The following is a 27,291-nucleotide window of genomic DNA, read 5'->3' as shown; positions in this document are numbered from 1 at the left end:
ACATGGCCAAGGCAGTAATGTACTGGGGAGGGGGGGGGAATGAATTTAAACTACCTGTGCGCATTCTGCCAAATGAAAATTCTCGGGAAGGATGATCTTGTGGTTAACAGACAGCATTTGGGTGACCTGGAAGGCAGCAAGGCTTGGTGGTTAGAGCACTGGAGTGGCACTCAAAAGACCTGGGTTTTATTCCTGGCTCTGCCACAAGCTGGATGACATTGGGCAAGTCACATCCTCGTTCTGTGCCTCAGTTTCCCCATCTGTAAAATGGGGAGGATGATACTGACCTGCTTTGTAAAGTGCATTAAGTTCTAGAGCTAGGTGGTGTTATAATTCCCAGCTGCCCCACAGATACAGATACTTGGATAAATCACTGCCTCAGAGCCTGACCTCTGTCTCACGGTGAGGCTAATCCATAAGTATTGGCAAATGGTGGGAGCCAAGTATGTACTTAAACAGGTTCTATTAAATATTTAAGCTCCCATCGCATGTATGGACTGGTACAAAACATACAATCTTTGCCCCAAATGCTCAGCCCAGAGCGGGACGTGTTATGTTTGACAATACAGACAGCAACCATGATACCTTCATTAATTGGGGTGGGGTGGGGTAGCCCTCAAGAACAAGACTAAAGTCTGCCTAAGAGAGCAAGCTGTGCACTCTCTTCTAACACGCTGCGTCAACTCTGCCTTTCAAGACGGCAGCTGCCTTGAACGGACCACTAGAAAAATACAGGTGCAGTCCCCAGAAGCCACAATCAACACCATCTCAGAGCTACACACACACACACACACACACACCCCCCACGGGAAGGCCAGGCACAGTCCCAGAACAGAGCAGTGCACTCAAAGCAAGTTAAGATGTGCCAAAGACATCGTTTACCATGAAGTTGGGTGACCCTCTACCATGTCAAAAGTATTAACAACCCCAAGAGTTAAAAAATAAAATAAAATAAAAATCCTGTGTTAAGCCTCTCAAATCACTACAAAAAAAAATCATACTTTTTAAGCCAATGCATTAGGGTTCTCTATTTGCCTTCTGGTTTATGAGCCTTTGGGGTGGACTTGGATCACATTTTCAAGCTTTTCACCCAAACCTTAAGAACTTTAAAATAAAAAAACCCTTGCTTAAAAAAAAAAAAAAAAGAAAAAGAAAGCTGAGATTCTTATATATTCCCATGAGTCCGGGAGCTGGGGCTCCAAGAAACACACCAAACATTGCAAGACTGTTAAAAATCACAAGCATTCCCAGCACTGCGTCAATGCAGTTTGCCTTACAGGCCAGAGGAAAGCAAGAATTCAGAGCAAAACATCGGGTGTGGACAAGTTACATGGACCAGGGACACCTCTGCATTTCTGTAAGCCACAGGATAAATACAGCCACTGGGAAAGGTAAGTGAGCCCAAACTAGAGGTCAGGCCAAAACTCTTTCTTCAGGACTGGCCTTATCCTCACAAAAGGATTCCAAACAAGAGCAAAGCAACTCCGAATATTTGACGCCAGCCACAAAGGCTTTTCCAGCTTTCAGTAAAGTGGTATGAAAGAGGGCCAAGGAAGTAGCTGTCATCTCCCCTCATGGGTCTGCCCCTCCGGGTCTTTCCTCAACCTTCCTCTTCCAAAGACTGAACCAGGAGCATTCCTCTATATAGTCTCCAAGGTAGTCACATACTTGGTCAGCTGACCACACTCTTCTGTCCTGGCTGGAGACTAAACTCCCAGCAACATTCTAGGCCCTTTTGAAGTTACGTCCACACTGTAAAAGCTGCGTTTAACTTGGGTGAACAATCTAGGATTAAAATAGCAGCAAAGATGGGACAACTTGGCTTTTAACTCAGATTAGCAGCCCGAGTTCAACCCCAGGTGGCCCTGTAGGCTGTAACCCAGGCTGCTAACTAGAGTGAAAAGCCAAATGGAGTCACTGTGTCTTCACTGCTGTTGTACCCTGAGTTAAGAACAGGCTCTTTTGCAGTGTAGACGCACCCTGACCGAATTGAGGGCAGCACCCTGTTACAGTCCCGCCCCGCTCTAATGCGGCCGTTTAGGAGTGGAAGGAGAGCTTTAACCTAGCACGTAGGGACAGGGGGAAAGGACAGGTTACAGCAGTTAAGTCTCCAAAACTCAGCCACTATAAGAGGTCAGACCAGAGCACCATAATGGTCCCTTAGTCTACATCTCTCCACAACCAGATTAAGTTTGTCTCAGGTCAGACAGGCATTCAAGTCGTTTTCAGCCAGTGAGGGCAGCAGCACTGCAGACTCCTCTCAGCTGTGGGTGTATAAACCTGAAAGGAAACCCACAGGGCTCAGAAAGAAGCAAAGATAGGGCCCTTCCATCCCCGGCTGATCTCCCTTCCTCTCTTCCGTGATCTTTTCAATACCTCCCCAAAGTTACTTTCCCCTGGCAGCAGCTGCGGTAGTTGCTGTTGGGGGCAGCGAAGAGGTGGGGAGGTACCTAGGAGGTAACATCTCCACAGAAGCATGAGCCACACTATGAATCAGTTGGCAAATGCCTGGACTGAAGATTTGAAGCTGAATTTCAAAGGAGTCATTGTCATCGACGGACACAGGCACGGTAATGAAATTCTCTGCAATGCTTCGTATAAAATCCAGTCCAAAAGGGAAGGATCAATCCTCCATTCTCTAGGACCAATGGCCTCCACCTTGTAGATAATACATCTTTAATGTCATCCTAGCCATCTTCGGGATGGGGTCATCACTAGGATCGAAAGATCAGATTCTGAATCCCTTATTCCCGTTGGATAGTTCCTTACTCCGCCAGCTGGTCTACTGAGGTGAGTGGAACCATTCATGGAATCTAGGGCTATTAAACAAAGTAAGAGTAATAGAATCAGGCTCAAAACCAGTGGTTCTCAGCCAGGGGTCTGCGACCCATGGGTGTCCATAAGTAAGTTTCAGGAGGTTCACCAAAATAAACCCGGCTTCAGTCCCAGGCGGCAGGGCTCGGGGAAGGAGCGCCACCTCCATTCTGACTCACCTCAATGGGCCACCTAGCCTGCGGGTCCGCACCAGCAAGTTTCACACAAAGTAAAACAAAAATAATATTCAGGGTTTTTATTTTTGTACCTATCTTATGCTTTTCTTTTGTATAGTACAGATGTGTGTGCGTTTAACTGTACAACTCTCAGTTTAATATGGCTTTTTATCTGCTGGATATGCAGGAAAACATTTGCTGTGGCACAGGTGGGCCATGGAGTTTTTATAGCATATGGGGGGGGGGGGGGAGAGGGACATGTCTCAGAAGGAAAAAGGTTGGAGAACCCCTGCAAGTCTAAACAGTTCCCAAGTAAATGAGATCTGTAAGGGCAAGTCCCTAATAGCATTATTTGCTCTGCTCCTTTCTTGTTGCTAGGAATAATCTATTTCCAATTATGACCTCAAGGTCCGATCAAGAACTCGGGAGGCAGTAAACCAGGGTCTCTCCTGTGGTGGGATGCTGGGCAACTCACTCCCCCTCCATAAAACAGGGATCTCTCTCTCCTTTTGTATCCTGAGATGAAAAGGGTTAAATCAGTGCAAACTATTACTGCTGTACAAATGATCAAACAAACCCATCCGAGATAATATCATCGATCTGTATTAAACTGTACACCAAAGAATTTTATACAGCAAAACAGGTCAGTAAGGGCACATATTATATTCCAGATGAAAAGCCAACTGTGCATGTGTTGATAAAAGAAGGAGGCGCCAAATGTAGGATCTCATACTACCGTCAGCTGCTCCAGAATGAAAGCCTAAAAGCTTTCACTCTACGCTGAGCCAAAAGTCCGGCTTGTTAACATTTAACGCTCATCGATAATCTAACACATCACAGAGTTAGAATGTATGAAGAGTATTAAAAAGTGGGACAGTTTCTAACACGTGGTTATCTCCATTTCTTCTCCCAAGACTAACAGACACTGAGAAAGACAGATGCAATGGGGGAGAGAGGGGAGAGAAGAATCAGTGTTTGGCATCTGACGTGAACAACGTATTACACTTGTCTACAACATTCAGTGATTCTACACAATAGGCTTTCGAAAACAGATCATCTCAGGACTTCATGGGAGTGTGAACTTTGGCAAGGAGAGTTAAACTTTCTATGACTTTGGCTTCCTAGGGGAGAAGTCAAGCAGTAGCAAGGGGTTACGGAGGTTAATAGAGGATTCTTCGCGACATGACGTGAATACTAACAGGGAGGCATTTGGATCCCAACTTTGCCAATCGTCAGGGATGGTTGACCCAGAGAATGAGGAACGACCCATTCTGGACCTCAGGCCTGGTGAGAAGTTCAGATCCAGGACTATCTGAATACAGTTAATTCTGGCATGGTTCTAATAGTTTCCCTGACCAGTGTGGATAAAGGGTCTCCGGGGTACCCTGCCCCAAATGCCTGAGAACTGCCCTGCTGCTATTAAAGTGTAGTTCTTCCAGGATGCTTTTCATCTGTAGATCTCAATGTACATGACAGAAAAAAGGTCAGTTTCATCATCCCCATTCTATAGACTGGGAAACAGATCTAGAAAAGGGAAGCAGCTAACCCAGGAACAGAACCCTGGTCTCCTGACTCACAGGCCAATGCCCAATCCGCTGGACCTTGCTAAAAAGCCCCACGCGAAGTGCCTCTAGCTAGACTAGATAACACTTCCCATTCCCCCGCAGGAATTAACCTACCAAGGGAACGCAGTGTTAGAACCACGACAACACTGTTTCACCTCTCTCGCCAGCCGGCTGTTAACACACCTTCCATGTTCTATCACATGGACGGCACAGCTGAGCTGTGGGACTTTCCTACTGCTACACTGTTAGAGTAATCCATAAGAAATGACCCTCTTCCATCCATATTGCACTATTAAAGAAGCAGAACAAAGACCAGAGTTATTTCCCATTTAGGAACAATAATAAAATAAAGGATCCTATTTCTCCTCCCGCCCCCATTACATTTTTGTCATTTTAAACCGATTTAACCAACTATTTATAGCAACTGTGAATTGAAACCAGTTTCCTGTCTAGTATCTATTCCTTCCATTGTGCTCACGCTACTCATTTATTGTAGGGCTGCTCGTTAGTGGCGGAGCTGTTCGCACCATTTCCCCCCCCCCCACTGCTCTAAAGTAAAGTAATTGAACCACTGGTTTTAGGGGGAAAAGACGTTGTGTAAATGAGAATCAGGCCCCGAGGGCTCATTTCACATTGCTCTCAGCACACAGGAGGCCCAAATGCAGGTGAAGATGTCACTTACACGAAGACCCCTTTACAGGGGAAGTAAGTGAGTCTCAGATCCATTGGAGCTTTACAAAAGTCCTGATCGACAGCCCACTGAAGTCAACGGAAAGACTTATGACCGTTCAACAGGATCAGACATGAGGGGCAAAAAAAGAAGATGGGCTAACTTCGGAGGATCCGAGTTTGGAAAGAGCTTCCTTTCAAAGGCTCTCCAGTTAGCCCAATCCAAATGTCAAGCCTTAGGATCACAGTTATTGCCATGAGTCCTTCTGGAAGGATTGCAGAGTGACTGATTATTAGGGAGTTAAATAATCCTCAGAGTGTTAGTTTTTTTCTTTTTTTAAAATCCAAATTAATATTTCCTTTCACCCCCCGGAATCTCAACGTCTCCCGAGACCAGAGAGTGGCCTCCGAGATCTCATGCGCTCCGAGTGGAGATTACCAACCTCACCGTCATTACTGAAAATCACCCTGTACGGTGGGAATCATTTGCTATGGGAGGAAAAGCTTCCCTAGGCCTACAAGTTAGATCTTTTATGGTAAAGAAGTAGGTTAAGGCAATGGGCTTATCGAAGATCCATCAGCACCACGTCTCCCTCAGTTATTGTCACGTGAGTGCAGCTCTGAAAGAAAGAGGAAAAATGGGAAGGTTATTTAAATATCTTCATCCCTTACATTCTATTGACCCTACTTACATGGCCCTCACTGTGGCCTCGAGCATCTCAATCAGTGGATTTTATTCTTACACCCCCATTGTACAAATTGGGAATTAAGACACAGGGTACATTAAGCAACAAAGAGTCCTGTGGCACCTTATAGACTAACAGATGTATTGGAGCATAAGCTTTCGTGGGTGAATACCCACTTCGTCAGATGCAGCATTAAGTGTCTTGCCCAAGGTCCCACAGGGAGTCTGTGGCTGAACCAGGACCTGAACCCAGGACTCTCTAGTCCAAATCCAGCGTCCTACCCGTTAAACTATCCCTTCTGCCAGGAATAACTTATACTTCGCACTTAAAGCATTAGTCATCAGTAGACACTGAAGTATTTATAAAATCTGAGGCAGCATTAGCCCCTTCATTTTCTAGCTGGAGAACTGAGATACAGAGAGGGCAAAGTGACTTGTCCAAGGTCAAACAGCAAGTCGTTGGCAGAGCTGGGAGTAGAGCCCAGATGCCCCCAGTCCTATTCTCTGTCCATTGGATCATGACACCTCCATTATCGGAGGGGCAAGACAATTTTAGAAACAGGAACAAGCCCTATGGATAAATTTGCTCCATGAATGAACATGACGACTCCACCCCCAGTTAGCAAGACATTCCAAGTTCCCTCTCACCATGTCTTCGGTAGGAATTTAGCCCCATTCTGCAGATGAGGATGCTGAGGCACAGGGTGGGGAAACTACTTGCCAGAGGTCACAGCGCTAGACAGTGTGAGACAAACAGAACCCAGGAGTCCAGCCCAACAGCACTGCAATGATTAACCCAGACCAGACTCTCTCATACGTTCTAGGGGGGTGGTCAGACACCCCCTTCTTTCCCTGGATTATAGCCCAGCCTTGCAGTATAGCTACGACTTCAGTGATTGATTGAACAAGCCGAATGAGCTGCAGTTCTCAGTGTCCCTTCTCTTCAGGTACTTACAGTAAAGAGAGGTGGATCTTTGCTGTGTGGATGAAAGCCCTTCTGCCGACAAGAAGAGATCTCCTCCAGGCCATGATCTGTCAGCTTGAAGAATCCCGTCCTACAGAGATAAGATGCTTTGAACAACCCGGGCCTCTTAAAAAGATCAGCAGAGCAAATCCCTTTAGGTCAGACCTGTTTTGGTTTCTCATTTTCCTTCTAATGTCATCTTAACAATGCAACCCTCACTGACACCTCCTCCTAGTCACCAAGGGTACATCTACATTGCATTGTAAACCCAGACTCAGCTCGGAACTCAACCTCCCCTCCGATCCCCACACCAACCTCCCTGACTCTGGTCAGCAAGCACTGGGGACCTGAGTGCTGCTGAGATTCAGGTCCAACCCCTCCTCTTGCAGTGTGGACACAGCTCAAGCCGCAGACCCAAGTCGGAAGGTTGGCCTAGTGCAGTATGGACGCATTGAGTACGGCTGTAGGACACAGTTCCAGCAACTGTATGCCCAGGTTTACAATGCAGTGTAGATGCTCAAGGGTAGGCTTGGAAACACCGAGTCCACAAGTTTGGGTCCCACAGACCCAGGTTTACAAATGCAGTGCAGACCTACTCCTAGGGGGCCCAGCGGTGCTGCCTGGAGACAGAACCATCCCTGCCCCAAAGAGCTTACGGTCTACACAGACAAAGGAGGAATTCTCTGCATTTTACAGATGGGGAACAAAGGGTCAGCCATACGGGGGCAGGTCAGACAGGGCATGCGTAGCAGAGCTGGGAACGGAACCTACATCTCTGGAATCTCATAATGCGGCCTAACCCCAAGCCAACCCCTCAAGTCCACATGATGATTCTACAATAGTTTCCAACTAGTTCTAGGGAGAGCTTGGGATGGGCTGTTCAGAAATGTCGAAGCGACTTTAGAGCAAAGTCCAGGGGACACGTGCACCTAAGGCCTGCTGCACAAACGCCACACAGGGTTTGCACTGGTAGAACTGTTGGTGGGGGGGCCCCACGAGATTTGACTGATACAGTTATAGCAGTACCTAGTGTAGACGCAGTCAGACTAATATGAAGGTTCCTATAACTGCATCCACACAGAGGGCTGTGTTATTTTAACTACACCAGGATAGCTAAAGCAGCAGAGCTTGGATGTTTAGACAAGGCCTAAGCTGACAAGACTGTCAGTTCTGGAAGGCGGGGACCATCTTTGTACAGCACCTAGCGCAACGGGATCCTGCTCCATGACTGCAGCGTTTAGGAGCTACCGTAATACACCTAATAAACAACACTTTTGAAAATCCCATCTGCCCAGGAACGACATGCTTGGGAAGCAAACACACTCCCCTACTTACTCGTTGTATTTGGGTGCACACACAATGGCAATGGACTCGGCCAGCATCATCTGATAGGAGCAGTGCGTGTGCAGATCCACGCTGGAAAGAAAAGCTGTTTGCGTAGGGTGAGTCTAAACATGGATACATACAAAGGAAAGGAAAGAGTTAAGAAGCCTGGCTCAGAGATCAAGGCATCTGAAACAGCAGCAACGACTGAAAGTGGTCACAAAGAGTAGAGCATTTTTTATTCCGTGACACCGATTAACAGAGCAGTAGCATGCTAAACCTTTACCGTATTTGACAGTCCAAACACGCCTCCCACTCCCAAAACAGCCATTTCAAACTAAGATTCCCCTCTTTCTTTGATACTAAACTGAGAAAGACACAGAAAAGGATGTAGGTGGCTGAAGAAGCCCCGTGTAATCTTGCATCTCAAAGCACACTTAAGTACAGTTATAAGCTATATTATATGCACCCCTACATAGGAGTCCCTTCACAAACTAACGAAATGCAGCCCTTTCTGGGATGGAACACGTTAGCTGTTTAACCACACCAAACAGGGCAGGAGGTAAGAAGATTCTAGAATCCAGTCAACACTGTCACCTCCCAGCCTCCTTAGCTGTAACATCTAAAATAATGAAGATCAATTGGCATTGGATGGATTTAATGGGGTTAGATCCTTTCGGATGAGAACAAATCTCCCACAACCCTTCACCCTCCCCTACTGAAAAAGAAAGGTCTCTTTCTGCAGGTCCCTTGGCTCTTTGAGAGGGGAAGCTAGTGCCTAGGGAGACAATCTGGCCAGTATCTTGCAGTTGCCAGTGTTTGCAAGGCAGCTGCCACATTGGAAACCGCGTTCCGCAGCATGAAATGTTTTGCTTGGCGTTTGGCACCACTCCGAAGGCTGAGTCTGGCTGGGAACCAGGCCAGCTCTGGAGGCAGTAGAGGAATCTGGAGCTGGCTCACCATGTGGTGGGGCGGTCTGGAAGAGGAGCTGAGGAAAGCACCATCCCGGGGAACCGCTGGGGGGTTAAGTAGAGGCATCTGGCTCAGAGCTGGAGCTTCAGAAGGGAAGCCGGACAATGGCTCCGTTGTTGAGGCAAAATACCCGAGACGTCTGCGTAGCTCTCAAGTTGCATAAGGAACTTTTCCTCTTGAGCGCTCCCAGGGCAGGGGGCTGGGAGAATGGGGTCACAAGACCCTTCCTCATCTCCCAAAGCCCCGTACTGAACAGGCCAGCTTTCCTAGGTTGAGGATGACTGGAGCTCCCTGCAGCAAACGCCAGCGTTGCTCTCTGCTCTGATGGAGGTGGCATTTAATACCAAACAGAATTTGCAGGGGAAAAAGCTTCCACTCAAGATCCTTATGTTCAAGGGGGCAGTATTGATGTTCCCGATTTGGGGGGGGGGGGGGGGAAGGAGGAGGAGATAGAGAAGGGAAAGAACTTGCCCAAGATTTTGTTTCTATGCACAGCCAGTTTGGGAAGCTCTGCATGCAATGATCATTGCAATATAATGACTTAACAAAGAGGGGTTAGAATCATAGAATATCAGGGTTGGAAGGGACCTCAGGAGGTCATCTAGTCCAATCCCCTGCTCAAAGCAGGACCAACCCCAACTAAATCATCCCAGCCAGGGCTTTGTCAAGCCTGACCTTAAAAACCTCTAAGGAAGGAAATTCCATCACCTCCCTAGATAACCCATTCCAGTGCCATACTGGATCAGACTACCGAGCCCAGAATCTCACCTCCAGCAGTGGCCAGCACCAGCTGCATCAGAAGAAGAAATCCCATAGAGGACACTTTACCTATCCCCTTAAACCGGCTTTCCAGGGTATTTGCTAGGAGTTTTCCCTGCAGGCTCAGGGAAGCACTTACGTGGATCCAGCCCAGAGTGATGAGGCTGTCCTGATCCTGAATCAGGAAGAGCTCCTCCTCGTTCTCCGTGTTGCAATAATCGGGGCCTCCATGTTGTTTGGGGACAATGACGTGCGTTATCGTGAATTCGTTCCTCAGCTGGAAGATAGCAAGGAGAGGGTGGTTACAAAGAGGACAGTGATCAATTGTTCTCCATGTCCACAGAAGGCAGGACAAGAAGTAATGAGCTTAATCTGCAGTAAGGGAGATTTAGGTTAGATATCAGGAAAAACTGTCCAACTCTAAGAGCTCTGGAACAGGCTTCCAAGGGAGGCTGTGGAATCCCCATCATTGGAGTTTTTGGAAAACAGATTGGACAAATCACTGTCAGGGATGGTCTAGGTTGTCTTGGTCCTGCCTCAGTGCAAGGGGTTGGTCTAGACAGCCTCTCAAGATCCCTTCCAGCCCGACACGGTCTGATCCCACAAGGCAGTCTATGGTGGACAGAGCAACGCATCAGAGCATTAGCAAGTTTTAGTGCGGCTGTATACGCTGCCTTGACTACACAAGGCCCCAGTCCTGAGCCCAGAACTGAGGCCAAGGTGTCTGTCTTACCACAGGATGCTAGACAACCAGAAAGCTTTGGGATGTACATTTAAAAAAAGCTTAGGGTCATATACCAACAGAACACTTCTACATTACGCCCGCTGAAGTTATGAATGGGATGATGAAATGGGGTCAACAAAGGGCTGGACCCGATGACCCAAGAAGTCCCTGCCACTCGGTCCCCAGGAAATCTTGTAACGATGAGGTTAGCAATTTGACCCTAACCCACATGAGTCATGACTGGACGTTACTACCCCCTAACGGCAGCTCAGTGACGTATTGGGTGGGTCTGAGTCCCCAGTGGAAAACTGCCCATTTCACTACTTCAATTGTAAGCCCCTTGGGGCAGGGACCATTGTTTTGGTCGGTGTTTGTACAGCACCTAGCACAATGGGGTCCTGGGCCATGTCTGGGGCTCCTGGGTGCTCTCATAGCATAAATAATTAAAAAAACCATCCCCAGCTGCCAATGATTAATAATGATAAAATACTTCGCTCTTACACAGCACTTTGAGAGGAAGAATTTATCACTGCGGGGGGGGGGAGGGGGAGGGGGAGGAAGGGGAGCTGGGAGTACTGGGGAGAAGCTGCTATGCTGCTATAATTAGGAAGCCTTTTGGGGGAAAAGAAGGACCCGATTGCCAACCAAACAAGGTGCCCAATCGTGCAATCAGATCCCAGCAGATGGATCCCCGTTGATTTCAAGGACACCTGTCCGCATGCAATCCCATTCTGCATGGATCTGATCGCAGGATCGGGGCCCACGATGCAATTGCAGAAGGCGAGCAGCGGAGCACAAATACCCATCAAGACAAGGCTCGTGAAGGTGGAACGAGCATAAAGCCAAAGCCTGAACTGTTCGGGTCTTTAAAGAGTCAACAGGGCCAACTTAAGGTCACATGCAATGATGATTTAAAGGCAATGTAGGATCCGACTTTAGAGTCGGAGTCAATGCAGGACATCGCAACAAAAGGTGGTTTTTTTTTTTTTTTTTTTTTTTTTTTTAGGAGATCAAGGGGCCAAAGGGGAACCTAAGGCAAAGATATTGACATGGCTTTATCCAGAATGTCACCTTACCAGTTTCCCACACAGGATTCCACACGTCTCCACACCCCGGGCAGTGTTAGCATCTGCTACCTGGAGGAACTTATGGCAGAGCACCTTGGGGATGACGACATGGCGAAGGCCCTCTGTCATTACGTCTGTGGGGACAGGAAAGGTAGATGTGAATACAAGGCAAGATTTGCTGCAATGTGCACCAGGAAATCAGGAAAGGTCAATACCTAAAGGGGTAGGGGAAATCATTTCAGCCCAAACAACGCAGGGCTGAGGTTTAAAAATCAATAAGCTAGGTACACAAATACCTGCTCATCATATTCCTAACGAGTACATGAAATCACTGGTGTTACTTAGCTCTTATATAGCACTTCTCATCCATAGATCTCAAAAGGCGTTACAAAGATGGAGATGGGGAACCAGAGGCACAGAGAGGGGAAGCGGCCTTCCTAAAGACACAAAGGTTAGATGGAGCCAGGAGTAGAATCTGCAGGAGTTTGGACTCCCAGTCCAGTGCTCTATCCATTGGACCATGCTTCCCAAATTATGTGTGTAAATCAAGTAATTGTGCAAGTGCAAAAGCGAGGATGCAAAACTGAACTGAATCAGAAAGTGAAATGGACCAGCCCGTTTTCCCTCTCTCTAGCCTGGTAAAATACCAAGAGCATTAAGTGGAGAAAGGAAGTTTGATTTAAAAGAAACCATGCTCCATTGTCGCGACCAAAAGGCTGAGTAACACAAGACAATAGCATATTGGGCCCAACTATGATCTCACACTAGTGGGACTATCGATTTCAGCAAAGGTCCTGCACCCATGTGAGTGGTCAAAATCAGGCTCGTTAATATTCCCCCTCTCCCCCATCTTGACAGCATCCCTTTAGAGACCAGAAATGCTTTCAGATGGGTATTGATATTTTTAGGGCATGTGTGGAGGGAAAGGCCAGAGGGAGACAATCAAATGGCAAATCAGCACGGACTTAGCTCCGAATTTTGATCTCCGATTAGTCACTTCGGTGCGTATGTAAGAGGAGAATCCAGCCCTTGATCTGAATCTGACAAGGGACTGAATCCTGCAAAGAGCTGAAAACTGATCCCCGTCCTGCAAGGCACGTAAGCACGTGCTTAGTTTTAAGAAGGAGAACAGTCCAACTGAAGAGCTGTGTTGAATCGGGACCAGAGTGCTCAGCAATCTTCAGGTTTAAATGCCTACTCCTCTTAAAGGGGGAGGAGCTATTTATGGATACTCCAGAGATACTCTCTCGGTCAGCGCAAGCACTCACCACCCATACAGTTAGGGTGGAAGCCGTTCTCCCTGCAGGGATGAGGAGGGCTAGAGATAAAGCGGAAGGGTGTCTAATACATTATGTGTGTGCGTTTTCGCATAGGACACTTGAGACTGACACTATTTATGACGACATCTCTATTAGCATCCAGCCTAGGTTCAGGCACCAGTGTCACTAACAGGGGTTAATTCCAAAAGGTACTAACTGTTTTCCGGACTCCCCAAAGCTCCAGGTTTCAGAGATCTGTCCACGACAGGCAGTTTTGGTAGCACTGTCCCTACCACTGGGCTTGCAGGTGGAACAGGAGATGCAGGAAGCTTTGGGGTTAAGTCAGTGGGGGGCTTTTCCACGCCTGGTATCAGGGGTTCCCCCTGAGACTCAGGACCTAGCTCTGGCTTCCCGAATTCCTGCAGGATTCTCAGACGCTCTTTCTCCAGCTCCTTGCGCCGGATCAGCTCCTCGAAGGCATTAAATTGCTCCTGTTCTGCCTGTTGCTGCTTCATCTGGGCAACCCTTTGCCTCTCCTCCTCCAGCTGCTGCTGCAGAGCCAGATTACGTGCAAACTCCTCCTCCTCCTTCTTCTGCAATAGGAAATGTGTATGGACAACAGACAGGAGGTCACTGGGGCTTGTGGTACAAACGGGTAAACTGAGCAGGGAACAAGGCTAGGCATTGTCAATCCCTTAGACTATCCCTTCCTCAGGACGAATCCTTTACAGATTAGCTTCCCTTCAACATGACCTGCTGAAACACATCCTCACACAGGAAGGGGCTGGAAAGGGCAACCAACCAGATCACATGTCAAACAAGTGGAAGACCACTGCCGCTTTGGCCCATGGACCCCAACGGGCTCCCACATACAGCACCAAGCTCGTTCGGACCCCATTGTCTGGAGTGTGTCTGAACCGAGTGGTTTAGGTCCGAGCCTGCGGATCAGACAAACAAGGAGGCCGGGGTGGAACAGACAGGGTAACAAAAATAGGATGTGTGCAATTCTTAATAGCAGTCACATCGTGCCACCTGTCCTCAGCTGGCAGTTTTCTGTCTCCATCACAGCAGAGGGGAGGTCTGAGGAACGACCTGCAGGAGGAGAAGGTGACTGGCTTTATGGACTCAGACTGGGACTCTTTCCTCCCTGCCTGGCCCTTACGCAGGGAGGAAAGCACAAAGGTGATTTGGGAAGAAGCAGGAGACCTGTCTAGGACAAGGCAGCAGCGACACGCTCAGGAAGTTAGCTCCCAGCACTGTGCAATACGAGGCTGCAATGCGACATTGCAGAATCCAGCTACCCAGTTTGCAGGTTCAAAGACCCTGGATATCAGTTTCCTTTGCAGCTGCCGGTTTTATTTGTGACGCTAACGTTTCACCTCACACCATTACTCACCTTTCGCTCACTGTATTCCACATACTCTTTGGTGTATCGCTTTAGCAGCTCCTTCTTCAGCTCCTCGGCTCTGGGGAACGCAACTTCTTTGAGTTTCTGGAGGGAGAGGGAATAAGTACGATGTCAGGACAGCAAGACCAGATGGGAATGTAGGGTCGGCAAGCCCACAGCACCAAGACAAAGTAAACTCAGCTCCCATACTTACTGCAGTAAGAGGTATTAGGAGAGGTTAAGCCACAAACTGGCAGGGGGCTGGGATACGGACGGCTACAGCAGAGAAGCAGGAGTCAGAGAAAGGAGCACTCAACCCAGAGAGAAACAAAGAAATGGTGCTGCAGCATCCTGCTGGCGCATCTGAACGCAGCACCAGTGGGACACATTGATCACATACTGACGTATCAAGGGCGTACGGTCCGCATTTCCCACCCCCTCCCTGGCTGCTGGGCGGGGAGATGGTGTTCCATGCTGCCTGGCACCCATGGGTGCTGCGAGAGCCAGCGACGCGCTCAGGCATTTACCCAGACGTGCACATCTGCAGCCCCGAAGAACTGCACGAGGTTTGGGGGAAAACAGGCTCACAATTAGAGGGTCTCTACCCAGATGCGCCACAATCTGAGCACAAGACCGGCACTCAGAAAGTCCCATGTCCTAATCCCTGGCCCTCACGGAGACTTGTCATTTGGGGCCCTATTTTGAGAGGTGCTAAATGCTCTGAATTCAACAAGGGCTGCAGGCAATGATAACCGACTCAGCCGCCCCTTCCCCTCCACCCCAGAGCCAAACCTTTGGAGCATCTGTGCTCAAGACTCAGCGAGCCAAGCTTGTCTGTTCTGAAGCCTGTGTCCACAACACCCCCAATGCCCACATGCAGGATAGGGAGGTGAACATGCAAGTTGGCCTGTGCGAACGGTGCATTTCACGTACTGCCGTAAGAATATGGCCCAATGAATACCAAGGAGAAGAGAGGATAGCAATCCAAGGACCAAAACACTGGAAGACCTAGGCTGAATATTAGGGAAAGATACTTTCTAACAAGACCTGCCCTACTGGGAATGGTCTCCCACGGGACGGGGTGGAAGCCCCATTACTTCAGAGAGCGAGTAGTAGATAGGACAATACCACAGACAGTGTAGCAATAGGGAACAGGGCTGGAAGTCTGGCCGATAGAGGAGAACGGGAGGAAGAGGTACCTGAACTACCATGAGGCACCGCGGCAGCATTTCCAAATAGGAATGTCAGTTTTTGGCTTTTCTATATTCAAGTTTTTGACCAAAAAAACCCCAACAATTTTCCACCGGAACCCTCTCTCCATTTTCCTGACCAGCTCCAATAGAGAACAACCCAGCAACGGCAGGATGACAGACCACACGACACACCAGGTCCTTTTCTACTGCCAACATCTATTATTTTAATGTTGTCTAATAGAAATTATTGAGAGAGAAAGAGACTCTTGGTAACACCACTGCGAGCTGCGACAACTTACCTTCACTGTGTCTTTCTTCTCAGGGAGGACGGCGGTTTTGTAATCGCGATGCTTCGGCAGCTTCTCTATAAACAGCCTGCAAACGCAGAGCAGAAAGATTGCGTTTCCAAACGGTGGCTGCAAGACGCAGGAAGAGATGGAAGACAACAGTCGTTCTAAGCTGGGTTTCTTGCAGCCTAGCACAGATGTGCTCTGCGTTCCCACTTGCAGTGCTCAATGCTTACATCCACTACTCTGCTGTGCTTGTGCGTTCCTCATCAATAGCAACTTCCAAAGATTAACCTCCTCCCAGGCTCTTTGGGATAGAGACTGTCTTTGTACAGCACCTGGAACACTTAATCATTTGTAATATTAAAGTGTCCAGGAGTTCCAGTCACGGACTAGGACCCCACTGCTCCTGGTGATGTACAAACACTCCTCGTCATTCCACAATAACAATTTCCATTAAATGATGATAATGGATAGCAACAACAACTTCCATTAAAACAAATTCAAACTGGAGTAAAATTGAATAGACCCAGAATACAGCAGACTATACATGATAGCTCCAATTCAGAGCGATACTTAAGCACAACAGTTGAAGCATGACAGTTGTTCCATTAAAGTCAGCGAGGTTACTCACATGCCTCAGAATCTCGCTAACTCAGGGCCTGCAGAAGGGAAATGAAACCACTTGCGCAGTAGCTGGGGAATCAGCTAATTTCCCCCATTCATATGGCTTAAATAAAAGTGAGCATCTGAGTTGAGAACCAGGAAGAGACAGAGGGAATGAACAGAACAGGATAATTATTGACTGATCCATCCCCTGCTGTCCAGTCCAAGCTTCTAGCAATCAGTGGCTTAGGGACACCCATAGCATGGGATTGTATCCCTGACTATCTTGGCTAATAGCCATGGATGGACCTATCCTCCATGAACTTATCTAATTCTTTTTTGAACCCAGTTATACTTTTGGCCTTCACAACATCCCCTGGCAATGAGTTCCACAGGTTGACTGTGTGTTGTATGAAGTACTAGTTTTAAACCTGCTGCCTATTGATTTCATTCAGTGACACCTGGTTCTTGTGTTATGTGAAGGAGTAAATAACACCTCCCTATTTACTTTCTCCACACCAGTCATGATTTTGTAGACCTCAATCATATCTCCCCCCACCCCGCGTGTCATCTCTTTTCCAAGCTGAACAATCCCAGTCTTTTTAATTTCTCCTCATATGGAAGCTTTTCCATTCCCCTAATCATTTCTGTTGCTCTTTTCTGTACCTTTCCCATTTTTGGAGATGGGGCAACCAGAACTGGATGTAGAATTCCAGAGGTGGGCGTACCATGGATTTATATAGCAGCATTACATATTTTCTGCCTTATTATCTATCCTTTTCCTAATGGTTCCTAACACTGTTAGCATTTTTGACTGGCACTGCACACTGAGCAGATGTTTTCGGAGTCATCATGGATAGTTCTCCAATATCTCTTTCTTGAGTCGTAACGGCCAATTTAGACCCCATCATTGTGTATGGGTAGTTGGGATTATGTTTTCCAATGTGCATTGCTTTGCATTTATCAATATTGAATTTCATCTGCCATTTCGTTACCCAGTTTTGTGCGATCTCTTTGCAGCTCCTCGCAGTCAGATTTGGTCTGAAACTATCTTGAGTAATTTTGCGTCATTTGCAAACTTTGCCACCTCACCCCCTTTCCAGATCATTTATGAATATGTCGAATACCACTGCTCCCAGTCCCCTAATGCCTAGGGGGACCTGCTATTTACCTCTCTCCATTGTGGAACCTGACCCTTTATTCCTACTCTTTGTTGCCTATCTTTTAACTAGTTACTGGCTCACGAGAGGGACCTTCTCTCTTATCCCAGTGGGATAAGAGCACCTACTCCCAGGGCATATTAATGCTTATACGGCCCATAGAGGAGAAGCGCTATATAGAAGTTAAAACTGGAGCCCAAAATAGTCGAAGGATCCAGAGGACTATTCATGACAGTCCTGCTCCAGCAAGGTACTTACTCACATGCCTAGACTTCAGGCTAAGCAGCTATAAATGCCAACTATGATGATCTGCTACAAGGCACTTTTGGCTGTGTAACCATCTCCCAGCGTGGCATCTGCTCCAGTGTCTGAACTGGACTTTCAGCCACCCTCCCAGCTAACCAGCTAGGAGCAGAAATGGTGACTGGCAGATACCCAGTGGAGGGAAGAGGGACAGAAAGGACTAAGCAGTAGCCCAAGGAAGAGTGGTACAAGGAAACAATCAGACCATACCTGACCCAGTTAGAGCTCGCACAGTGATCACAAAGATGAGCAAAGGGATGGAGTGCAAGCAAAGGCTGAGGGAATGATATTTAGTTTGGAAAAGAGGAGATTAAGGGGGGGGATATGAGAGAGGTCTTCAGACACTTGAAAGGCTGCCATAGAAAAGACGGAGAAAAGTTGTTCTCTTGCCACACAAGGCAGGACAAGAGGCGACGGGTTCAAACTATAGCAGAGCAGATTTAGATTAAATCTCAGGAAAAAACTTCCTAACTGTAAGAATAGTAGGACAATGGAACAGATGCCTAGGGAGGTTGCGGTAACTTCTTCACTGGAGGATTCCAAAGGAGGCTGGATAGTTTAGACACAACAAATCCTGCATCTTGGCAGGGGGTAAGACTACCTGACCCTTACGGTTCCTTCTCGCCCTCAGAGTTTATGACCACGGAGTTTATATTGGAGAGCGCATTAACTAGCATGAAAAACATTCCTCACGCCGATTTGTGTTCCCGGATGGCCTGCTGCTCCCTGCACACAGCTGCGAAGCAGGCGACATGACCCTTGGATCATTGCAAACCACTTTCAAAGCTGGAGAGGAGGGAGAGTCATTCGGATGGGGCAGGAACAGGAGCTGCACATCTGGGGTGTGGGGAGAAGGCTGGGTTTCAGCACATGCTCCAAAGCAGGATTCCGCAGATGAGGAAAAGCCACATGGCAGACCCAACATGATCATTAAGGAAAGACAGAAAACCCAGGTACCATGAAATCAATCAGGTCAGAGAACAGCGACACGAAATAAACCCATCCGTGTGTTACAAAAGTCTCTGTTTACGCACCCCTTACTCACAGGAGTAACTCCTTACTTGTGGGCATAAGGGGCACATCTACCCCGCAGAAATACCTGTGGCCAGCAAGTCTCTCAGCCTTGGTCTGCAGGCTGAGGCTTGTGCTTCGGCGCTAAAACTAGCCATGTAGATGTTCCGGCACAGACTCTGAAAACCAGACCCCAAGGTCCAGCCACGCAGGAACATCTACACAGCTACTTTCAGTGCCACAACGTAAGCCTGAGTCTGGAGAGACGGGCTCGGAGACTCGCTGCTGCGGGGGTTTGTTTTTTTGCTGTGTAGGCACCTGATGGGGCTACGGGCATGGGTGGGCAAGTGCTGCGGGATCAGCTTTCAACAACCGCTTTGCCCTGAAAGGGTGAAGCCACCACTTGGCTCCGGGGAGACCTTTGCAGACGCACAAATCGGGAGCAATAGATCCAGAGGCCTGGCAATGGGACACAGAGGGTTTCCCTCCCTCTCCCTCGCCAGCGAGAATCCGAGCCAGGCCAACCGGGACTCAAAATCCCTGATCATCTCATAGCTTTTCACTGGCTTGTGTGGAGCTGGTGACCTCAGTCCATCTGCCAGCTGGCAGGTGCCCCTAGAACATAAGTCACCCTCCGATTGGCTTCTTGCATTGGCAGGCTCAGCTGAGAGGTCAAGAACTGAATGTACCAAGGAAGAGACAACTCTGCTTGAGATCAGGGGGCCCAGTCAGCCCCATGCCCCTCCAGTCAGCTGGGCTGGGAGCACCAGATGCAGTGGCAAGGTGGGAGCACGCCCCTATCTGGATCCAACTGAGCAGATCTATGCCCAGGCAAAGCTACACTGAAGCTAATGCATGGATCCCATTGTAGGATCAGGACCTTAAGGTTCCGTAGAACTTGTGGATTCTAACTGCATCTCTGTATCAGACACAGACACAGAGCTGCACCTGTTAGCATTGGCTGTCTCCCTCTAGGGGCACTGCTAGATGAACTCTGGAAATAAAAGTACGAGCCAGCACTGCCTGAGCTACTGAAGCCGGCCTATTAGCATAGCGACAGCAGCAGGAGCCGGTCATCCAGCCACTGGGGGTGGATAAATAGCCCCACTGTGTTAGCATGAGTTACACATGGTTAAAAATCAAAGTTAGGACAATCAAGAGTTAAAGCTCCTACAGCTGAAACCCAAAGCCAATCACAAGCCCCGCCCCCTCAACTCTATTTAAGCTCAGTGTGATGAGGGACTCCTCCCCACCATGCAAAACCAGACCTGGGAGAAGGCTGGATGCTGCAGATCTGTTGGAGGACGTAACAGACCCAATGCTGCAGGAGAGTTCTTTACAGCCCAAGGTCTTGGGGACAGCATGCAAGACAGCAAGTCTGCGCACCCCACCCCCATGGCACTGTGCTGTGCCCGCTAAGGGAACAAAGTAGCCCTGAAAATATCGGATATTTCATGGTCAGGGCATACAGCCCTAATCCTTGGCTGTGGAGAGGGGAAGTGCCTGATCCTGAGACTGCTCGGTGCTGGGGCAGTCCCCTAACGAGGTAAAAAAACTCTGCTCTAGCTTATGCCAGTTGCCAAAGGCAGCCAGGGACTTGCTGGGACCCAGGATGTCAGCCCACACTGCTTTCCCACTAACACGCCCCCAGCTGCAGGAAGCGTCATGGCTGTATGCCCCACTGGAGGCATCACATATGCTGGAGCAAGCTTCGTCCAGCTGCCTAACGAGGGCTCAGGGCAGTTTAGGGCCAGAGATGTACTTGTGTAATTAGAGAAATCAAGTCCGGCCAATGCATAACACACTGCTGTGCGGTACCTGGCTACAGCACATAGCCACACCCACCCACACCCTGTTTGTTATGGGACAAACTCTGCTCGCCCAACCAAGCCAATTCAGGGTAACAACCAACCACTGACGTGCCTTTGGCATTACACTGATGGAACAGGGGAGTCTGGCCCTATAGCTGGAAAGGGGCAAGCAGGGAAGATTCATAGGGTACAAGGCCAGAAGGGACCATTATGATCCTTTACTCTGTGCATTACACAGGCCAGAGAACGTCACCTCGTGACTGTTCCATGAAGCCCACAATGCCTGCTTGGGCTAGAACAGATCTTTTCACAGTCTTGTTCTAAACCTTTGAGCGATGGCAAATCCACCACAACTAGGTACATTGTTCCAATGGTTAATTACTCTTACAGTTACAAACGTGCACCTTATTGTTAGTCTGAATGCATCTACCTTCAGCCTCCAACCTGGATCTCGTTCTGCCTTTGTCTGCTGGATTAGATGACAGAGAAGCAAATGCAGAGGGCTAGATTCGGGCCTCCTTCACAGTGACGCAAGTCCAGAGTAACTCCACTGAACTCAATGGAGCCATTTCAGATTAGCGCCAAAGTAGGTGACACCAATTCTGGCCCAGAGGAACTAAATAAAATATCCTGCCGAGTAAATCAAATCTAGGTAGAACGAAAGGCTAATTTCAATTCACCAGCATTAGGGACAGCAAAGTGCCGGGACCTGTCCAGACCACATAGCTTCCAGGGAAATGTACATGCCACGGCTCCTGGAGAGGGAACTCACCACCGTCTGTTGCCATTATCATGGAGAAGCGATTAGAACATTTGTTTAGCTAAAGGAGCTTTACGTAGCAGTGTGCGAGGAACGGAGCTGGAAAGATTCCACTTGATTTTACACTTACCAGCCTCCCACAGAGCCCAGAGCAATGTCCATAAAAGCCCAGGAAGTGGCAGGGGGGAAGAGAGGCTGGAGTCCAAGCTAATCAGAGAAAAATGTATTGAATTTAACAAGGTCGGGTGAGGAAAAAACTGTACAGACGCCCTGGAAAAGCAAGTGCCAGCAGGACACTGAATGGCATTGTGGGCCACCGTCATACTTTGGGGAGTGGGCCCTCTTTTTTTAAGTTCCTGATTAGATTCAGGGAAAGTGCATAAAATAAATTGAAGCTGGAGTTTGCAAACGAGCCTAAGGGAGTGTGATGTTCATTGGGACTCGGGCATCTAACTCCCTTAGGCACCTGTGAGAATCCCAACGTTAATGCATTAAAAAGAGAGCAGCCTACACAGTTCAACCTTCTACAATTTGAGATCCCAGACTGACAGAACGCAAAAGCCAAGCAGGGCCTGGCAGGGTTAGCAATTAGATGGGAGATCGCTAAGAAAAAGCCACAGGTCTGCGGGAGTAGGTGAGGGCAATCCACAGCTAGGTCCCAGACGGTGCTGAGTGCCCATGAAGATGGGTGGGAGTCGATAATGGCCTCTCAGGATCAAGCACTTAACACACGCCCATACTGAACCAGTGTCCTCAGTGCAGCCTTTCAAATGAGCCTCTGACCCTTGGTAAAAATCCCAGGCACTCCAAGAAGGTATTATTCACAGCCTGGGGCTAAGCAGCTGTCAGGTTTCACCCCAGGGGTGGGTGCATTTCAGTGCTGGACAAAGCAATCACCCAACATAGTTACATTTGGAAACCTCCAGGGCATGACACTCTGTAGAGATATGACCATTGCCCCTATGTACAGCCGGGCAGCAAGAGAGGAGCTGGTGATGTCTCAACGTGGGGACAAGGAAGAGTCTCTCCCTGCCAATCCAGAGCAGAGAATAAGGATCAAAGTGTACCAGATTCAAAATAGGGTTGCAAAGACCACCCTGAGGAGACACCGTTGTGCTTCACACCATACGGCTGCAGTGCAGAGCATAGGCGCTGACTCCGTGGGTGCTCCGGGGCTGGAGCACCCACAGGGAAAAATTGGTGGGTGCGGAGCACCCACCGGCAGCTCCCCGCCCTGCCTCAGCTCACCTCCGCTCCACCTCCTCCCCTGAGCGGGCTGCCACGTCCTGCTTCTCCCCCCTTCCTCCCAGCATTTGCGCCGTGAAACAGCTGATTTGCGCAAGCCTGGGACGGAGGGGGGAGAAGGAGGAATGCGGTGCGCTTGGGGAAGAGGTGGGGACAGGGCGAGGATTTGGGGAGGGATCCAATGGAGCAGGGAGGGGGCGGAGTCGGGGCAGGGCTGCAGTTGGGGGTGGGCGCGAGCACCCACCAGCGCCAACAAAAGTTGCAGAGGACAGTCTTTATAGGTCAGAGGCATAATCAGGTCTAACCTGTGACTTTAAAGGGAGCATTTTACATTTTAACCCTGTAACAGGCTGACAGCCTTTGCCAGACATGCTCTGCCTTATTAGCAGGCGTTGAAAGGGAGAAATGGGTTCACTGAGGCAGAGGACTCATGATCCCCACCTCAATATAAGGGAGAAGGGATCTTACATGTGGGCTGAGCAGTCCTGAAGGAGGAACTGGAGCAGCAGGCAAGCCAGGGAAGTTGTTTGAGCCAAACTTTCTGATTGTTAATTTCTTTGCCAACAAAAGCAAACCCCAGGAAGTGGTAAACCGACTGTATGCCATGTGTGGACTGTTTTAGAACAGATTGGGAAAGGCCCCTGCTCCCAGCCTCTTACAAAATGCTGCAGTCACCTGGCAGCAGGAGGAGCAAAGGCTGACAGTACCAGCTGGCCAGGGGCCTCAACAGCAGAACATTTAGTGATTGAGTGATGAGGAGAGGGCATTTCCCAGTTTGCCTGGGACAGCAATAAACCTTGGCCCCCACCACAGCTAAGGTTGTGCTGGTGCACCAGGGAGAGCTATGCCAGCAGTCAGAGAAAAGAGGTAAGTTAAGATCTTAAGTGCTATTCACCCTGCAGTCCAACGAAGGAAGCCCCAACATCCAACCCTGTCCCAAAGCCCAGACCACAAGATCTGTTGCTGGCTTCTACTCATTGGCCAGTAAATGCCAGGTCAGATGAGAATGCACACCCAAGGAGGATGAGAATGAAAAGAGCATTAAGCTGGGCAGGGCAGCAGGAGCGAACTGCTCTAGGGTAAGGGGGTCTTGTCAGAGATAGGGGCCTGGCATTGCGTGAGGAGGAGGAAGCAGCTGGGAGTGGCAAAGAGGAAGAGAGATAAAGCGACCATATCCCTGTTCAGTTCTTTAAGGGTTAACTCACGCTTCCCAACACTAGAGAGAACATTTCTAGCGTGGATGGTTTGGGGGATGTTGGACTTTAAAGCTGACCCCTTGGTCTAGCCATTCAATGGTAGCAATACTTGGCACCTATGTAGAGCTTTTCATTCATTGTGAAGAGGCGGGTAAAGATCATCATCCCCATTTTGCAGATGGGGAAACTGAAGCACAGAGCAAGGATGCGACTTGCCCAACAGAACAGACCCCAGCTCTCCTGACTCCTAGTCACTCCTGGATTGTAATATATGGTGCATGACATCCAAAATAAGACAACAGCCCCAAAGAGCTTACGGTAAGTTATCCTCATGCAAAGCAAAGGAGCCCTTACGTGATATACTTGTTGTACAGTATGAAGGCGCGCTCAATGTTGCCTTCCTCAGAATAAATTGTCGCCATGCGGATGATTTCGAGCCCAGAGCGGTAATATCGCCGTGGCGGGACATCCTCATTCACCTCCACAGAGCTCCCCATCTGGATCAGCCTCCTGACTCGCTCCTCCGGAAGGAGGCTGACATCTGTGTGGTCAGGCATGAGGGCCAACGGGCTAGAGAGAGAATGAACACAATGCATGGACATAGACATTATCCCGGTATATTCTCTACATCCAAATTTATCAGGGACATATCCTCACCGGGACATAAGGGAGGTGGAAGTGGTTTTCCTAGGAAAGGGGATATAGTGTTTGGGCTGAGCAGTCCTGTGGGAGGAACCCTAGGAGAAGCCAAGCTCTCATCAGAGCTTCACTTTTCAGATACATGCATTTTTGATTTGGGGGCAGAAATTCATTCGTGATTACCTGAGCCCCAATTACCCCGATTCAAGTTTTCAGGGGAGATCAGACTGAGTCTGAATCTCACCACTGTCCACCACTGGGTGTTTTGCAAGACGCCTCTTTAAACAAGCATTTCCCCGTAAACAATGGTGTCTCAAGACACTTGAGGAAGAATCAGTCACCTACCCCCACTCGCTGTAAGAAACTAGGTTATGGCGTGTCTGCTACAAGTAGGGTGACCAGATGTCCCGATTTTATAGGGACAGTCCCGATTTTTGGGTCTTTTTCTTATATAGGCTCCTATTACCCCTCACCCCCGTCCCCATTTTTCATATTTGCTGTCTGGTCACCCTAGCTACAGGTAAGTGATACAATCTCATACAGTGTTCTGATTCCATGGCAATGGCTGCCACAGAATATAGGATAACTAAATAAAAGCAAGAATCCGCAGAATCTCCCTCTAACAACCAGAAAGCACAGTACCCCATCCAACCCTCCCTGCTCCTGATCCCACCTGGCTCCTGCAAACACCCTCTTCACCCTAGCAATGCCAGATTCTACCCTCTCCTCCCATCAGGGCCCTGTCAAACACGTTCCCGAGTGACCATCAACCTCCTTTCTGGTTCCCAATGATAATTTCAGGAGCCTGAGGCAGGCTGCAGGCAGAAAGCACTGCAAAGGGTTCAGGAAGCACTGCAGAATGGAACGCTTTCACACAAGAATCCTTACCTGTGTCACTGTCCTGTTGATGGAGACCGGCCTCTCTGCTCTCCGACGGGTGCTAGCCACTTGAACTCCTAAAAGCAGATAGTTTCCAAGTATCACCCACTGGGAACTAGACAGTTTATGGATTAAACCTTCAGTGAAATCATAGTGCTGGATCTGTAACATCCTGTAAATCCCTAAGCAACGTGACTGCCACCAATCATCACTGCATTATGATTTCTTGCATCCTCCCACTAAACAAGGGGAAAGGTCTTGATCAGATACAACAGGGACCTGGGGATGTGAAGGGCTACAGGCAAAAGAAGTATCATTTCCAGCTTTACTTTCATGCAAGAACCCCTTTTGAAGGTCTCAAATCCTGCAGTTCTTCATCCTCACTCTGCCAATATGCCTAATGAACTCAATGGGAATTTTTCCTAAACAAGCGCTGTAGGATTTGGCCCTTAATAAACATCATATACTCTGTTCATCTTATAAACATAAGACAGTGGAATCCACTTTCATGACCTAAGGCTGCACAGTGCTGAGCTCCATCACACAAGAACAAGGGAAACCACTGTTCAGGAGCAGAGTTGAACTCCGTCCCGCCCCTGCTCAGCGCCTGCAGAACCAGGCTTATAGTGAAATCATTTCTCCCACATATCTGCCCTGGGGTCAAATTCCAATCTGCACCTCGCAATCCACTGAATATTCAGGCTTTACTATAAAGGGAGTTTCAGCTCACTAGAAGCCCACTCCCCTGTATAGACGAATATGCCTTTACAGCAGCAAGCTCCTGTATGCTTGCCAGTACATAACATATTACCTTCCCCTCCACTTAACTACAACTCTGGAGCCATTCAGCAAGCCACCACTAACAGAGAGCGTGGTGTTTAGGTAGCCCAATAAGACACAGCTTGCTCACCACAAGCATAAGAGGCAGCACAGGGACAGCCTTCGGAACAAGCACCCACGTTTTGGGGGCAGAGTCGCCACTTGTCCTGGTTTTCCTAGGATCATCCCCTCTTTTGAGGCAGCCACCCTTGGAAACCTGAAAGGTGCTCAGCACACACTGCCCGCCGGCCAGCGTGGGGGGTATGGATCACTCAGGCTACCCCAGTGTTGTCTTTTGGTGGCAGCCCTGTTTGGGGGCCCAGCCGCTCGCAGATTCGCCCCCCCCCCCAGCTGTCAGCACGATTAGGGGGCAGGGGCCCCTGAGGGCTCAGCAAAGGCCCCGCCCGTCGCAAGGTGGCCGGTCCCATCTCCTGGGCGGTGGGAACAGGCGAGGGGTCTCACACCTCCCACAACCTCAGAGATGGGGCGGGGCCGGGGTCTGCTCAGCGCCCCTCCCCCAGGGACAGCCTCACCCCGGAGCCCCCCGCCGCGGACAGGGCCTGACCTGTAGCTCGATGGGCCACGGGTCCTCTCAGCCCAAAGGGCGAAGGGGGTGTGTGTGGCGCCAGCTGCCCAGCACCAGCTCCACTTCCGGGTGGCTGGGCTTCCCTCAGCCTCGGTCTGAGCTACGGGCCACGCCCCTTATGAATAAGCTCTATTCTGGCCTGGCGTGGGCGGGCCAGCCTCGCTCTCAACAGCCAACCAGACGGCTTCATCCGGTTTGGGGTCTCTGCCTTTTAGCCTCTCAACACTTTATTGGCCGGTACGGGAACAATGGGGGCGTGAAGGCGGCCGGAAGTCACGGGAGGCGGCCATCTTGGTATAGGCATGGGGACGGGAAGTGAAATCATGCCTGTTATGAGACCGGGGTTGGGGTAAGAGAGGGGAGTGGCCTCTTAAAGGGGCCGCGACCTGTCAGGGGAATAAGGTGGGGGTGTATTGGGGCTTAGCCCTGCCT

At 49.1% G+C, this 27,291-nt stretch overlaps 1 protein-coding gene across 3 annotated transcripts; it reads right to left on the bottom strand.

Moving 5' to 3' along the window:
• Positions 1-3,577: 3,577 nt before the first annotated feature.
• STAMBP (STAM binding protein) lies at positions 3,578-27,026 on the bottom strand. 3 transcript variants are annotated; one of them, XM_005286504.5, is made up of 11 exons: positions 26,839-27,026; positions 25,464-25,531; positions 24,291-24,506; positions 15,857-15,932; positions 14,374-14,469; positions 13,195-13,570; positions 11,728-11,852; positions 10,067-10,204; positions 8,209-8,321; positions 6,865-6,964; positions 3,578-5,844 (listed from the first exon to the last, which is right to left on the bottom strand). In XM_005286504.5, the coding sequence occupies exons 3-11, from the start codon at positions 24,491-24,493 to the stop codon at positions 5,788-5,790; spliced, it is 1,284 nt and encodes a 427-aa protein (XP_005286561.2). In that variant the 5' UTR covers positions 24,494-24,506; positions 25,464-25,531; positions 26,839-27,026; the 3' UTR covers positions 3,578-5,787. The 3 variants fall into 3 exon arrangements, with proteins under 3 accessions (XP_005286561.2, XP_005286562.2, XP_065440464.1); XM_005286505.5 differs by having other exon boundaries at positions 26,365-26,956; XM_065584392.1 differs by having other exon boundaries at positions 25,464-25,693; positions 26,839-26,956.
• Between the last annotated feature and the right edge of the window lie 265 nt (positions 27,027-27,291).

The sequence above is a fragment of the Chrysemys picta genome, chromosome 2 (genome assembly GCF_011386835.1).
Source record: "Chrysemys picta bellii isolate R12L10 chromosome 2, ASM1138683v2, whole genome shotgun sequence".
Taxonomy (NCBI): domain Eukaryota; kingdom Metazoa; phylum Chordata; order Testudines; family Emydidae; genus Chrysemys; species Chrysemys picta.
Note: the sequence above shows the minus strand (reverse complement) of the source record. Positions and strands in the feature narration are given on the sequence as shown.

Coding starts and splice junctions, on each gene's coding strand:
- STAMBP (XM_005286504.5), bottom strand. CDS start 24,493: ATGCCTGACCACACAGATGTCAGCCTCCTTCCGGAGGAGCGAGTCAGG. Junction 15,933..24,290: donor CTGTACAACAAGTATATCAC/GTAAGGGCTCCT, acceptor CTGCGTTTGCAG/GCTGTTTATAGAGAAGCTGC. Junction 14,470..15,856: donor AGAAGAAAGACACAGTGAAG/GTAAGTTGTCGC, acceptor CTCTCCCTCCAG/AAACTCAAAGAAGTTGCGTT.